The sequence below is a fragment of the Leptidea sinapis genome, chromosome 1 (genome assembly GCF_905404315.1).
Source record: "Leptidea sinapis chromosome 1, ilLepSina1.1, whole genome shotgun sequence".
NCBI lineage: Eukaryota > Metazoa > Arthropoda > Insecta > Lepidoptera > Pieridae > Leptidea > Leptidea sinapis.
Genome location: NC_066265.1, coordinates 9,042,442 through 9,058,325, shown reverse-complemented (window position 1 = coordinate 9,058,325; position 15,884 = coordinate 9,042,442). Strand labels below are relative to the sequence as shown.

The window sequence follows — 15,884 nt, the reverse complement described above, 5'->3', positions numbered from 1 at the left end:
ATGAAAAGAAAGAAGCAAAAAAAAGAAAGAAGCAAAAGTGAAATCTTAAACATTAACGCTGTGCATTTTTGAATAATTGGAATGGTTAGGGAATCATTTTGCACAAATTGCTTTATTTATCAGTATAAAAGTACTAGGATATATTATGTAGTTAAATATATTACAATATTCATTTATTGCGCTATCGTACACAAAAATGGCACTTTATATTACATAAAAAATTTAACACTTCAGAACTACTACAATTTTTTATATTACAAAGTTTATCTCTCAGAAAAATCAACTTTCATCCATAATTTCAACGAATCTTTCACCATCTTTATTACCAGGATCATCTTCGCCAATCTCTAAAACTGATACAATAGGTTTATGGTAGCTGAAGTAAGAAAAAAAATAATAAAAGAAAAAATTAAATGTAAACAAAATAATAAGTATAACTGGGGCGAATTGACATGACAGCCTTGCGAGGGCAGTAGCGATAGCAGAGTTGGGTTACGGCCATTCCCAATATTCAGTCTATCGCTTACTTGAGATAAAAACGTAAATACGTAACTATCGTTGACTTTTCTGTCCCAGTAAACTTATCGACGGTAACTTACCTTATCCGTACACGCTGTCTGTCAATGGGACGACGTATAGCTTACCAGCGATAGAAGTTTGTATGGAAATTGCAATTCATGCGTCCCAATACCTATAAGGCGATAAGAATGACTTATCGGGTATATTGAGAAAGCTTCAGCTTATGGACGGCTAATTACTGACAGTAGAAGGTAGTAATTTATCTCTATCTGTAGATAGTATATTGGAAACGGCCGTTAGTCGTACTGGGCAAGTACGATGAAGGCAAGGGAAACGTCTCGCAGAAGTTTGTTTGTAGAAATAACTCCTTATGGTGAAGCGTCAGTTATGTTTTGGGCAGCGATTAATATATTGGACCGTATGGAGTTAGTCTTCATAGAAAACGGCACTTTGAATGCACACCGATACATATCAAAAGTCCTAAGGGTTCATAGGCACTATGCGGTTACCCGCAATGCGGCTAGCCGTGCGGCTGACCGCAAGCACAAATATGTACGTAATATTCATTTCTATGCGCACTGCGATGCGGCTACCCGCAGACCGCTCCGGTCGCTCGGAGGGCTGCGGCCCGAGTGACGGCTACCCGGACGGTTGCTATACGCACTGTGGGGCTCAGTCTGCGGCTGCCCGCCATTGAGTGAGTGTGTGCACGTGGTTACGTCTGGTAAAATGGAATTCGATACCGAAAAATTTATCATCGAAATCCAGAGTCGGCCAGCAATTTGGAACACCAAATTACCAGAGTATTCTGATAGAATATTAAAACAAAGAGCATGGGAAGAGTTAGTGCATATTTATCACGGTACGGAATTGACAAAGGAGGAAAAACAAAATCTAGGTAATTATCAAAATTTTATTTAAATGTAATTATCCTGCCATTCTACCCTCCCTTCATGCATAAAATATTCTGCAAATAATTCTCGATATCCGAAAGCAGTTCTATTGTTTCTTCGCACGTTATCTCGAGTAATAGTTTCAGTTAATGGATTACTTAATGAGTCTCTAAAAGAATATCCGTCTCTGTCTCTTACAAAGTTGTGTAAAATGCAAGCAGATTTAATAATATCACTAACTAAATCGATGTGTGATTAATTGGTCTGTGAAAAATGCGCCACTTATTCGCAAGTATGCCAAAAGTACATTCAATGTCGTTACATCTAGCCACACACAGTCTATAATTGAATGTTCTTTTTGTAATATTTAAATTATTTCTCGGATAAGGGCGCATCATACTCGTACTTAAAGCAAATGCCTCATCTCCTACAAATACGAAGGGAAAACAAGTTGCATTGTTTCCTGAAATAGGTGCTGATTCAAGAATGTTCAAGCGGTTCTCTTGAATTTTTTTATAAAAGTTTGAGTTTTGAAATATTGCTGAGTCACCGAATCTTCCATATGCTCCAACATCAATCATCACAAATTTGTAGCTGCTGTCACAAATTGCTAGCAATACCAAAGAAAAATATCCTTTATAATTGAAGCACATTGATCCACTATTGTTAGGTGCTATAATTCTAATATGTTTTCCGTCACAAGCACCTATACAGTTCGGAAAATGTGCTCTAGTAGAGAAACCATTTGCAATTTGAAGCCACATATCTTTGGTTGGTTGTGGTAGGCATATATTTTTTAAGCAAAACCATATAGCTGCACATACTTCTCGAACTATTTCGGCGATAGTACTAATTCCAATCTTAAACATATAATGCAATTCTGCGAATGAACAGCCTGACGCCAAATATCTGAAACAATGTTTTTTTTTAGGTTTGAGTATTCAAAAAAAATGGAGAAATATTCGCGACTGTTTTGTGAAGGCCCATAAAGCGAAAGAGACTAAGAGCGGATCATCAAAAAAAAAGACTTCATATGTTTTCTACGACAGTTTGTTATTTTTAAAAGATACTGTAACTGTCAATAGCACAACGGGCAATGTAACTACAGAAAATGAAGATGGTAACACAGCTACGCAAAATGAAGAAACACTTCCATCAAATACTTCATGGGCACCAAAGAGAAGCAAGAAAAATAATAGTGATGATCTTATCTGTACAGAGTTAGTCGGGGCCTTGAATAGAAATTTAGAAAGAAAGAGTGTTGAAGATGACGAGGATCGCCTGTTTTTCTTGTCTCTAGTAAAAGAATTTAAAAAAAATCCAGAACATATGCAAATGCAAAGTAAATTAGATATTTTAAAGGTAATTAAAGATGCGCAAATTTTCAATTATTCTAACATTGATTATCCAAGACCTAATTCTTACCGGGGATATCAAACGTCACATTATTCTGGTAACAGTCCCTATTCTCACCGTACGAACTTCTCGGAGGTTGGACGAGGGAATACCCATCATGGATATCAAACGGCACAGTATTCAGGAAGTAATGTCTACATGCAGCCTGTGCAGTCTTCGGAGTTTGGACGAGACACGTCTCAAGAAATTGTGAGGAGTCCGACGAATGCACAATCGCCAATTTCTACTCAAAGCGAAAAATCTCAGGATAGTGATTATCTGGAACTTTTTAATTCCATCACTGACGATGATGTTTGAAATGTGTACTTACCTTCATTATTTGAATAAAAATTGAATTATAAATATGTATTTTACTTACCGTAGCACTATTATTAACTTTGCTTCCGGTTTAATACTATTGCGAAATTGTGTGTCTTGCTTCGTTATAAATGTTTTTAGAATGTTCAATAATTCTTCAAACGTTTTTATGCTCATTCTAGTAAATCCGAAAAACTTATCTTCATATTTTTTTAGTTCTTCGAAAAATATTGCAAAATGCTTGCTCTCATCCCGTGTTTGCAAATAAGGATGCACCCAGTACTTCTTTCTTTGTTTTTTCTTCTTTACGTAACGTGTGTAAATGTAGCAAATAGCTGCAACTTCGTCCGCGTCCATCTTTGAAATGGATCGACATGACCGCAAATCGCAACGGTTCTTCAACCGCACGTTGCGGTTGCGGCTGCCCGCGATCCGGCTGGCCGCATTCGCAACCGCATCCTGCGGTCAGCCGGACGGCTAGCCGCATTGCGGGTAACCGCATAGTGCGTATGAACCCTAATTCTTTACGTACAAACCGCTTTAGCGGTTCTTGGAGAAAAATTGATTTTTACGGACGACAATGCTCGCGCTCACCGTTCTAGGATGTGGAAGCGCATAATTAAGAGGTAGTGAATCGTCGTTTACATTGGCCAGCTCGAAATCCCGACCTCAATTCCATAGAGCACATTTGAGATGTTCTAACACGAAGAGGAAGATTGGTGTAGTCAGCTCCGCAAAACATCAGGGAGCTAAGGAATGTGATTGCTGCGCAGTGGGAGTGTGACTTTTTATTTTTATGATTAAAAAAACTTAACTCTTATTCTACTTTTTTACTAACGGCCGTTTTCAATAAGCTATCTATCCTTAGATTAACTTACTAGAAGTAGACATATCTGTCATTTTACACTTACTTACATTTCAATAACCTATTGACAGATAGCATAAGACTATACCTATATTGGACATAACTATGGATAGATAAGATCTTGTCATTAAACGCAATTAAAAGCAATGTATCCGTAAGTTAAACTAAGGATAGATAGGTTATTGAAAACGGCCGTTAATGAACAGATACGCAACTAGCTGTTCAGACTCTAGGATCATTTTTCATTAATTCCATCGAAATGTAGTGACAGAAACTACTTTTTGCTTATTTATATAAGTATTACGATCGTACAAGCTACTTAGAGTAATGGAATAATATGAAGATGCCAGTGAAACAGGTTATTTACCAATGTGCCCATTTTTTTGCAAAAGAGTGTATTATCTATGATATTATGTATGTATTACTCTCCCTTGTTCACACTTTCCCCTTTTTATCACATTCGGAATACAGATCTTAGCGAGAATATCAATCATCGTCATCATCAAAAACCGAGAGCATGTGTTTCTCACCTGGCCCAGTCCGCGTAGACAGCGCAACCAGCTGGTCATGCGGCGCGGGGCGCTCGCTATGGCCACGGTGATCATCAATCCAAAAAAGACGAAACTCAGCAAACGAAATAACATCGTGTACGACATATATAACATTGTGTTGGATGCAGGTAACATCGTAGTTAGCTGCTTCACCATCACAAATATGGTAAAACATGCTACAAAATATGTATTTATTAATATATTGATGATAATATGGAAGACTGTTGCCGAGTTTCAACACCGCATTGCATTCAACCATCATAATACCACGCCCATTCGCAGTGTCGATGCAAAGCAACTTTCTTCGACGAACAACCACATAATAAAAAGTACATTAGTTCAGTCACTTTTCAATAAGTAGACATCTTTGCTGCCGCTTATAAGAATTATTTTTAGTCGAACTCAGTTCGCAGCTACGGTGGACACAAAATCTATCAACAGGATTAATGGTTTTTTGACGTATTCCCGTTAGCACGTGATAGAGGTGACTATTTGCGATAATTTCAATTTAGAGATTAGAGATAATTTAGATTTTTACGATAAAATGTTGTCCAACCACAAAAGAACCGACTATCGGTTTAAGTTGAAAATCAAGTAGCATTGAAAATTTCTATCGATCAGATGTTGCGTACCCACGTGATGAAATAGGTCCTTGCATTCTTTGTTCGAAACTTATAGTGTTCATAATATAATCTATCGCAATAAAATATTGATTTCACACATAATGTTTATACTCAGCCACGGCAGTCATACAGTCTATCTGACCACCACGAAGTCGTTTAACCTCTGACCACTACCCTCTACTATATACCACCGGACTGGCGGCTGTCAAAGTGCTTTTGTGTCTGTTTGATATTCGCCATTTTGGCGCTATTGGCCATGTAGCGAGAGTCTGCGGTACCAAAACTAGTGATGACGACCTCAGCAAACATCGATAGATGGTGGGAAACTATTTACAAAAAAATGTGTACTTTTTTAAAATGAACGAAATTAATTCAAAATGCAAAAATACTTCAGAGTATTGTACGTTCCTTCCCAGCCATTTGTATTATACGTCAAAATTAGTTCTCGTGAGTGGCGCTCCAAATAGTCACAAAAAATTTGCTGTCAAACATATTATGGAACTGCCTGTCCAGTGGTATTCATTCAGACAGACATTTTTCGTTAAATAAATTTTGATCTTCCAGAGCACATTCCTAATTTTCTGTACATTTGTTACATACGTCAACGTTAAGAGGTCTCAAAACTAAAATTCAATTTCGTTTCATAGACGTAGATGAGCACGCGGCACTGAGCAATCAATCGCAATTATCTATGTGATGAATTTTGTAGTTTTTGTTTGCTTAACCATTGCACCACTGCCACTTAATTAAATTCAATAAACAATGACATAAATTTAAAAAAAATAGTCATTCTGATTGTTTTTATACCTTGATAAAAAAATGTAAATTTAAAAATCCTGCTGAAATTGATGTGTTTAGTATCTACATATTAGTTTTGAAAGAAAAAAAATTTTTTCATATTCTATGTAGGTACTTATAGATATAAATTTTTGTTTGAGGTTTTAAGAATATAAAAATTTACGGTTGATGTTCAATACGATCCTCTTAATTTATATAAGTACCAGTGCGCTATGTTAGTGGAGACACTCTATCGCCACAAGTCTACATTCGTTACGCAGTACACTTAGTTATACTGTGCTAATAAGTAATACACAATAGTATTCACACTTCGGCTGAGATCTTTAGTTACTCGGGTATGAATTCACGAGAGTAGCGTTATTTATATTAATATGTTATAAACTTTAAGTATGTAAAAATGTAAAGTGAATTGTATGTACCTCTATCGTATTGGATACTCTGTAATGATGGTGTGTATTTTGATAAAATAAATATATAAAAAAATGTGTCTATAGGCTGAGATCTATAGAGTGTACTAAGATTTTGCTCAGACGTTAAGGCGTGATCATATGTCAATATCCACAAAAATTGATTTCTTAGAGTCGGTTATTACATAACGTGTGACATTACGCAATGAAAATATTCCGACGCAAAAAATACAGTACACGAAGAAGGACTTAGAGAAAATTCTGAACCGAAAAGAATGTGTATATATAATTTTACATATCCAATAAAAACTTTGGAATTTGCTTCCCAAACAGAAACTTTGGAGTCAAAAATCTCCGAATTTACAGCTATAAAAACATTATTTCTTTATAGAATTAAAGAGAATTAGTACTTTTCTAAAACTTAAACCGAACAATTATTCAATTCAACAAAAGAAAGTCAGTAAAATAAATGCCAAATTTCCAGCAAAGCCACATGGTGAACACTTATATTTTTGGGTTGGTTATAGCGTTTACAATTCTAGACAGAACGCGCCTTAACTGAGATAAATCTCACGTACTGTCACGTCTGTACGTATAGTGTTACTAAGTTAAAGAAACCAACATCCAGTTTAGGAAAAGATCTTTTTTATAAGGACAGCGTCTCACTGTCAGTTCGATGTTCCCGCAATACACTTACCTACCACAGGGAGTATTACCAAATACCCATACAATGTGAAACCCTTGGAGACGGCAAGGTCGGGAGACAGCTGGAGAGGGCACAAACCTAACCCACGTGCGATGATCATCACCGCACGCAAAACCCCATTATTCTTCATCGTTGATGGTGATAATGCTGGCATAACTTTCTTTGGTAAACTAAAAAGTCAAAAAGATTATGATAACCTTCGTCAAAATTTGACAGATTAAAATTGTGTAGGATGGACACTAATGGTTAAGATGGCTTTCAAATATTGTAAACACTACATCCAAGGCACATAAATCGACTAAAGTTTATTCGTCACTCCACAATTAGACAACGGTAGGAACTTATCGGACGTGTACAAACACAAAACGTATCTACCACACACATCACTAACGCACAACGTAAAGCCGGTGTGCCATTGATGCGCTAGCTGGGCACGACAAAGCGGTGCATTTTAGTTGTGTGGATTCATTTGTTTGACAACGTAGGTCTACGTTTCCACTGTAGCACACTCTACACCGAGTGTTGCACCAAATTCACCAAGTACTTGGCATAAAACATTGCCATTCAGTGTTAGTACAGAATCGCATACTTAAGTTCTTCGGACACGTCTCCTGGCGCGAGAGTGAATTTATCGAGCGCCTTGTCGTGCAGGGCAAAGAAGGGGGCATCAGAGGGCGAGAAGGTCGCCCATACGATGGATCGACCAAATTAAGTCTGCTGTGGGCGGTCCATTGAACGAGTGTACCAGGCTGTCGGCTAGCATGGAAAATTGGCGAATGCTCGTGGGGCGAATCACATCTGCCCCAAAAGATGTCACTTCGTGTCTCGTGATGACCACGGTCGCTCTGCTAAGAGTGTCACGAAGAAAAAGAAGAATACTATACAGGAATATGAACTATGTACAACTAGCGTAACTCACAGACACGTTATGCATTAAATGATTGAAGTCACGTGGCTAGCTCAAATATTTCCTTTGTCGCATGCACGCGAGCACAGCGTGTATGATGTTGACAGCATTGAACTATAAGAGTTTGACGATGATATTTAACTATGCAAAAGCATAAGCAATATGCATTTGCAAATAATCCGGTCTCTAGTAATAACGCATAGTAGCCGAGATGCCGCGCAGTGCAGCACTGCACAGCGCGGCGGTAATGCGATCCGACTCTAAAATTAATAAGAACCTACTTATTACTTAGTAGCTCAAACCAAACAAATGAATTTCGTTTAGTAATTTATTTGTATAGAATGGCTTGAATAAACATTTCAAGCCAACGAATTTGAGTCGGAAACTGGTATAGAAATGACACGAGCTGCCACTTACTGCAGTTGTAATACAATAAGTACCGTCGAGCGAAGAGTCGAGTTAGAGTGAAGCGACGCGCCGCGCAGATGCGCTCAAATGCGGTCCGACCTTAAGTCATACGGCGACCCACATAATATACAGCGGCTACAGGACATCTCACTCATGCAGCAATAGAAAAAGAGTCAGGAGAAATAATAATATATCTGTAAGGTAACTTACTCGTGCAGCCTGCCACCACCAAAGTCAACGATACAACGTTCCTGATAATTATGTGTTATCGGTCTATTGCTTCAATCCAAGTACGCGTTCCACCATCGATGAGTAACAAATTATAGGTTTGTGAAAACAAACATAACTCACTACACGTAACGTACGTATTTGTTTTAGCCCTACAAAGATAATCATATATTGATGCACATAAAAGATAATCATGCGTAAAATTGATGCATGTGTTCTATAAAGTTATATTTCTTTTATTAATAGTTAATAAATTCTGTTTATAACTAATTAGTTACATTACATTAACCTTTAAGTCTACAGTTAAAGAAGATAGAAGTGCCTTGCATAAGTTGCACGGTTTTTAGTGTTCAATGTCATTCGTATTTCGTACTATCGATACATACATACCAACACATCTTCTGTCGAAAAACATAAAGATTTGGGGGCGGCCGCTTGCTGTTAGAATTAAAAAGGCTATTAATGTGTTAAACTAGAATTCACCGAAATGTAGCTCTTCTTCAAGCTTTTGCCAGAAATGAAGATTTCCACTGCGACTTTTTTGCATAAGTACCTATCATCAAAGAAGACCCGAAGCGTGGAGGACATGTCGGAATGTCCTTAATTAATCTCTAGAGGAAAAGAGAGTGGCTCATTTAAAATGCTTGCTGAAACGATACATGCCCAATAGCCTGTAAAAATACAATAGAAATTTTTTTTCACTGATAAAAAAAAATTCACAATTGAATATTAATGAACCATGTACAATGACAAAGCGTACGCTCATACAGTGGCGTAACAATAGGGTGGCAGGGCTGGCAAAATGCCACGAGCCCCCGACCAAAGAGGGCCCCGGCCCAAGAGGCCGCGAGCTCAAAATAATTTATTTACATTGTACCTGAGTATTTTATTTTATTTGAAAAGTATATTTTTATAATTTCTGCTTTAAATGCAAAGTGAGACAACTAAGGACTATAATACAAGTTCAATCGTTACGCATTTCAACCAACCTAAAACAAAAAGATGTTGATTCATTTTTAGAGATGTACACGTTACCCGTGACGAGTACTTTTACGTACTTATGACCGTCAAAAAACTGCCGTATATATATTCACTGTTCTGCTCATAATTTAAATCTAGTACCCAATGCAGTGAGAGAGGTTATTGATATTTCAAAATTTTTTTGAAACAGTTCAACAAATTTATAATTTTTTAGCTTAGCATCTTTTGATAGATGGAATATTTTATCAAGTTTTATATCTAATAAAGAAAGTGAGTCTTCAATAACATTAAACCCTACTTATAGATTGGCAGGACGTTATGCCGTTTTTGCTTTAAAAGTACGGTTTGTTGAAGTCCTAAAAGCGCAAACAATTCTGTTAAATTCTCAAGAATCCTGAGCGGCACTGCAGTGTTATAAGCAGGGCGTATTCATTACCATCAGCTGATCAGCTCAACGTCCTGCCCGTCTCGTTCCTTACTATCATAAAAAAATACTAAAAACGCAAAATAGGCTCTACCTGAAAACAGTTCTATCAGGCTTGGGTGAATTCGGTGGTGTTTAAGATTGAAAGCACCAGCGTACTTAAAAAAACACCACAATCTTGTCTCCAGGTCCCTTAAAGAGTTATTGCTGAGGCGAAGTTGAAGCACATAAGGAACCAAGAAAATATCTCTCAGCCTGCCATTTAGCCATTGTATATTGCACAAGTTGCTCCTCTCGAAACTTCGATCATTTGGGCTGCGAGAGTTTATGCAAGATGATTACCAGCTCCCCCACTTTAGCATAGTTCTAATTCAAATATTTTCCCTCTGACAGTATGGCAGTACTAAGCGCTGAAGGGTATCCTATACCTACAACTCAGCGCTTCAGGCAACCACTGCCACTTCTGCTACTGCCCTTCAGCCTAATACGCTTATGGATATGCTTTCACCAACAAACTACACAACACCCGAAGGATGAATGTCACAAGCTGTAGACAGTAGAAAGAAGCGATACCTGCACTATCGCTCAAACTGACACGTAGACTTATCACCCTCAACAAACATGATATCCGTATAATGGTGGGCAGCCTAACGGGTCACACATCACTAAACAAGTACCTTTTCACAATCGGCGTACCGGACAGTCTAAGTGCAGAGGCTGACTAGCGGAATACGAAACGGTCACTCATGGAATCCTTCAATGTGCGGGGGTGGCCAACCATCGGGCAAAAACCTTAAATAATACGAGGTCGCTCCAAGAAGTCTGCGAACACCCCAGGAATGTTATGAACTTCTGGAAGGACCTCGGCTGGTTGGAGTAACTGGCTAGTTTAAATGCGGAAACAGGAGCCCCTATAACATACCATATCTCCTACGCTGTTTTTTCTACATATAATATTAATTACCTTGGACATGCATTGCTATGCAGATGACAGTACTGCACATGCATTGCATGCAGATGAAAGTACTGCATCATGCATTGCATGCAGATGACCACAGAATAGGTAAAAGACATTAGAATGGCAATCACGCGTAATTTGTATGGGAACCACTATCGCCACTCAGTGTTATACTACACGCCCTAGACACATACACACATACATGTAAGCACGCCTCTTCCCCGTAGGGGTAGGCAGAGACCACTTCTTTCCACTTGCTACGATCCTTACATACTTGTTTCGCTTCGGCCACTTGCATTATTCCTTTCATACATGCTCTTCGGTTTAGGGTACTCTTGACCTGGCCTTTTTCCAAGACGTCCCTGATTTGATCTTGAAACGTCCGCCTAGGTCTTCCCTTTCTAACACTTTCATTCACACTGGCCTTATACACTTTCTTCGTCAATCGTTCTTCATTCATTCTCTCGACGTGTCCATACCATCTCAGCATGCCTTTCTCAATTTTTGACACAACATCTTTTTTCAGACCACAACGTTTCCTTATCTCACTATTTCTTATCCTGTCACTAATTTTAACTCCTATCATACTTCTCAACGCTCTCATCTAAACTGCATTTATTCTGCTTTCATGTTTCTTCTGCCATACCCAACTTTCACTTCCGCACATGAGTGTTGGAACCAACATCCCCTCATGCACAGCAAAACGAGCCTTATTAGACACCTTCTGCCTAATCAAAAAGGAGTGCAAAGCTCCATTCTCCATGTTTCCTGCATGCACTCTTCTTTCAATATCACTCTCATACTTTCCATCTCTTGTAGACTTAGAACCCAGATACACAAACTCATTCACCTGTTCAATTTTTTCATCTCCAATCACAATATTGCAGTCTGTCACTACCTCATCTCTTTCAAACACCATCACTTTCGTCTTCTTTACATTCATCTTCATTCCCTTTCTACCAAAAGTTCCATTCATAGCAGTTACCATCTCCTGCAACTCTTCAGCCAAAAATGCAAGTAATACTTGGTCATCAGCATAGAGAAAACATTTGACGAGTAACTCATTCATTCTCAACCCACTGTCATTCTCTTTTAAATCTGTCAAGCAATTATTCATGAACAGATTAAACAGCCACGGTGACGCTATACATCCCGTCTAACACCTTTTTCGATATTAAACCATTCAGTGTATGCCCCGTTTATCCTTACACAAGCACTCGGATCTCTATAAAGAGATTGCAATACTCGTATGTGGACATTGCTCACACCGTTCGAGGGCAATGCTGACCACAATTCATTCCTCACCACTCTATCATAGGCCTTTTCTAGATCCACGAACGCGCAATAAACCTTCTGGTTTTTGGCCAAAAACTTTTCGGCTATGCACCGCAAGGAAAAGACCTGATCCGTACATCCTTTCCCTTTCTAAATCCCGCTTGTGCGTCCCATACTTTTTCGTCTGCTTCATTCACAACTCTCTCAATCAACACTTTCGCATACAATTTACCGACGATGCTGAGAAGGCTTATACCGCGGTAATTTCTGCAGTCCTGCCGTGACCCTTTTCCCTTATACAATGGCACGATTACAGCACCAGTCTCCTCGCCATTTCGCCAGCACAAATTGAAAAGGCGGTACAGCTGGTTAGCCACTATGCCCTGTCCAGCCCTCAGCATCTCGACGGTAATCCTGTCATACCCTGCAGCCTTACCTAATCTCATACTTTTCACTATTTCATCCATGCTTATCTCACTTTCATCAACATTTATATTACTTTCAATAGAAGGTGCCGAATGTTGTTCATGCACTTCCTCTCTTTCAAACAAACTTTCAAAATACTGTTTCCATCTCCTTAGCACACATTCTTCTCCTCTAATATCTTCTCCTATATGGCTTCCATCTTGAATCCTGATTATGCTGAGCTCCGAGGTAGAAGTTTTTCCTCTGGCTGTTTTGATGGATTTCCAGAAGAACTTTATGTTTGACTGGAAATCTTCAGTGAGCCTCCTATCAAAATCATACTTTCGTTTTTCTTTCTTTCTATACACAACTTGATTCTGATGATGATTTCAATCTTCTATTCTTCGTTCTTGCTTCCTTTATCTCGTCATCCATTGCTTTTTGAATTATTTGGTTATCCAACCACGCTTTCTTATTTTCTTGCACCGCTATTTGTACGTCTTTATCCATCCACATATTATAGTTCTTTCTTCCTTTCCTTCTTTTAGCTACCCCGCATACCTCAACAGATCTTCAATCACACCTATCTCTTCTATGCTTTTAAAATTTCATTTCAGTTTCTCTACATATTCCTCTTTCCTTTCTTTTATTTGTTGATTTTCCACTTTTACTCTGTCCAAAACACCCGTAAGCTCCGCTTGTCGCCACCGTTTAAAAAGGCCACGCATTCAGGCTATGACCAGGACGTCGAGGCCTACACCGCGGTATGCCCGAGCATCTGGCACTTTCTTCCTCAGTCTTTCATCCACAATTACAAAATCAATCATACTTCTAGACCCACTCTCATCTCTTGTATACAAATGGATCTTTTTGTGGTTAAACATTGTGTTGGCCACGCAAAGATTAAAATTTCAAACATACTTCAAGCAGGCTTTTCTCATTTTCATTCACTCTCTCGTCCCCAAACGTACCCAGAACTCCTTCATACCCATCACGCTTTACTCCAACCCACCCATTAAAATCCCCTAACATCACGACCCGTTCATTTTCTCCGCATTTATTCAAAACCTCTCTCATGATGTACCAAAATTCCTCCCTCTCTTTTTTGGCTTTTAATGACCCACCTCCGCGCAGATCCGTCGGTGCATAGACCTCAAGGATAAACAAGCGAGTGAGTCCGACTTTTAACCTAATCCAGAGGAGTCTTGGGTTAACACATTCATGCTCTATCACACATTCTACTATTCGAGCGGAAAGAATCACACCAACTCCCTGACAGCCTCGGCTGGTTTGGGGGACTCCGGACCAGTATGCCGTATAGGGACCATGAACGGACCGTTGTTAGCCGGATCCGAAGTGTCTCTTTATTTTTTCATCGGATGGACAAGGGCTGAATTCCATGAGTTCGGAGTAATGCAGCCGAACAGAAAATACATCTCTACTATTTACGGCTAGTAAAATGCTTAACTTATTTCAAAATGCCAGTGTTAAGGTTACTACAGATGACTGGAGTAGGTAAAGTCGACGAACACAATAAATATAAATTAGAAGACTAGGAACGAGATATCCTATTCGACAGAGTTTGTGAATAAGAATTAATTATCAACATTAGGTACAATACAAGTAGTGGGTAGTGATGAACGATGATGATGATGATAATAATATTGAATAAGATTTAATTTTTGCTCTTATATTGTACTTATAATAAATAATTTTAAGTTCAAATTTTTTAGTGCACCATAAGCGCCCATTCACTATTTTTTTACAACTAACACGGATTGACTAAATAGTCCTACCGATCGAAAATATGCTCGAGACGGAATTGTTATAAAAGTATTAATAATTTATTATTTTTTATCTTATATATATATATATATATATAAGAAATTGTTTCAAATTAAAAAATCCATACATTATAAAATTTGGCGCGATATTGAGTAGGTATTCGTAAATTTATCATCCACTTTGCTATACGAACGTATAGCAAAATTTACGTCTATAATGGTTTTCTTATGGATGCCATTGTCAGATTTGGACCAAATTACAATGGCACCACACGGGAAACACCAGCTTTCAAATAAAAGAATTATCAAAATCGATTCACCCAGTCGAAAGTTTTGAGGTGACAAACATAAAAAAAATACCGACGAATTGAGAACCCTCTCCTTTTTTGAATTCGGTTAAAAATTTGCAAAAGTATCTATTAATTATTCCGTTTGCGGATGATTGATGAAAAGTTAATAACATACTCGTAAGAATACTTTACATAGCAGGTAACATTATAAATACATTTAAAAGAAGTTAAACGTAATTTTAATGTCAATGTATTGTACGATATATATTTTTGTTAAGTCCACAGTGTACCTGATGAATTTAACGTGTAACAACCTTTTTGACATACTGAATTCGTAGATTACAGTAACTCAGATTTGACTCAGAATTTTATTAGTATACCAGCTGACCCGACAGACGTTGTTCTGTATATAATAAATAAAATAATGTTTTAGTATGAATTTGTCAATAATATATCATAACATGAAAAATTACTTCGTAAAATATGCACCCTGCTGTCGTAATGAAATTGTTTCACAACAGAACTGTCAAACCGTGCGTCAATAAATTCTCTCATAGAAATTATGTATGGACACATCAAAGGAAAAACAAATTTGTTGTTTTTATTTAATTTATCAGCATTTTCGTATTTATTCGCCTTTTACACCTTCTCTGGACTTCCACAAATAATTCAAGACCAAAATTATCCAAATCGGTCTAGCCGTTCTCGAGTTTTAGCGAGACTAACGAACAGCAATTCATTTACATATATATAATTACTGAACAAATTAGTACATATATATACGTAGCTGCGATGAATAGTGTTTTAATGGCGTGTTTTGCTTTTATTATCAAGTAATAATATATATTATTACTACACTATTCCTCGTTGCTATGTTCCTGACGCACTCTAAACATGAACTACAAGCAGTAAAAAAAACTATCAGCGGTGAACGCATTAAATGGTTTAAGTATGATTGTTTAATCATAGTGATGGCGCGGCTTGTACACCCGCATTACCCTTTTTTACCTATTCTGTGTATGTACAAATGTATATAATAAGGTACAACCCTATCGATACGCATGGATTAAAATTTAGATACACATACACACACACATACTCACGCCTTGTTCCCGTCGGGGTAGGCAGAAACAATAGAATGCCATTTGC

At 37.9% G+C, this 15,884-nt stretch overlaps 1 protein-coding gene across 1 annotated transcript; it reads left to right on the top strand.

The window, feature by feature from the left end:
* Nucleotides 1-837: 837 nt before the first annotated feature.
* On the top strand, nucleotides 838-8,336 carry LOC126979499 (uncharacterized). The gene is made up of 4 exons (XM_050828818.1): nucleotides 838-865; nucleotides 1,196-1,417; nucleotides 2,344-2,865; nucleotides 8,323-8,336. The coding sequence occupies exons 1-4, from the start codon at nucleotides 838-840 to the stop codon at nucleotides 8,334-8,336; spliced, it is 786 nt and encodes a 261-aa protein (XP_050684775.1).
* Nucleotides 8,337-15,884: the final 7,548 nt, after the last annotated feature.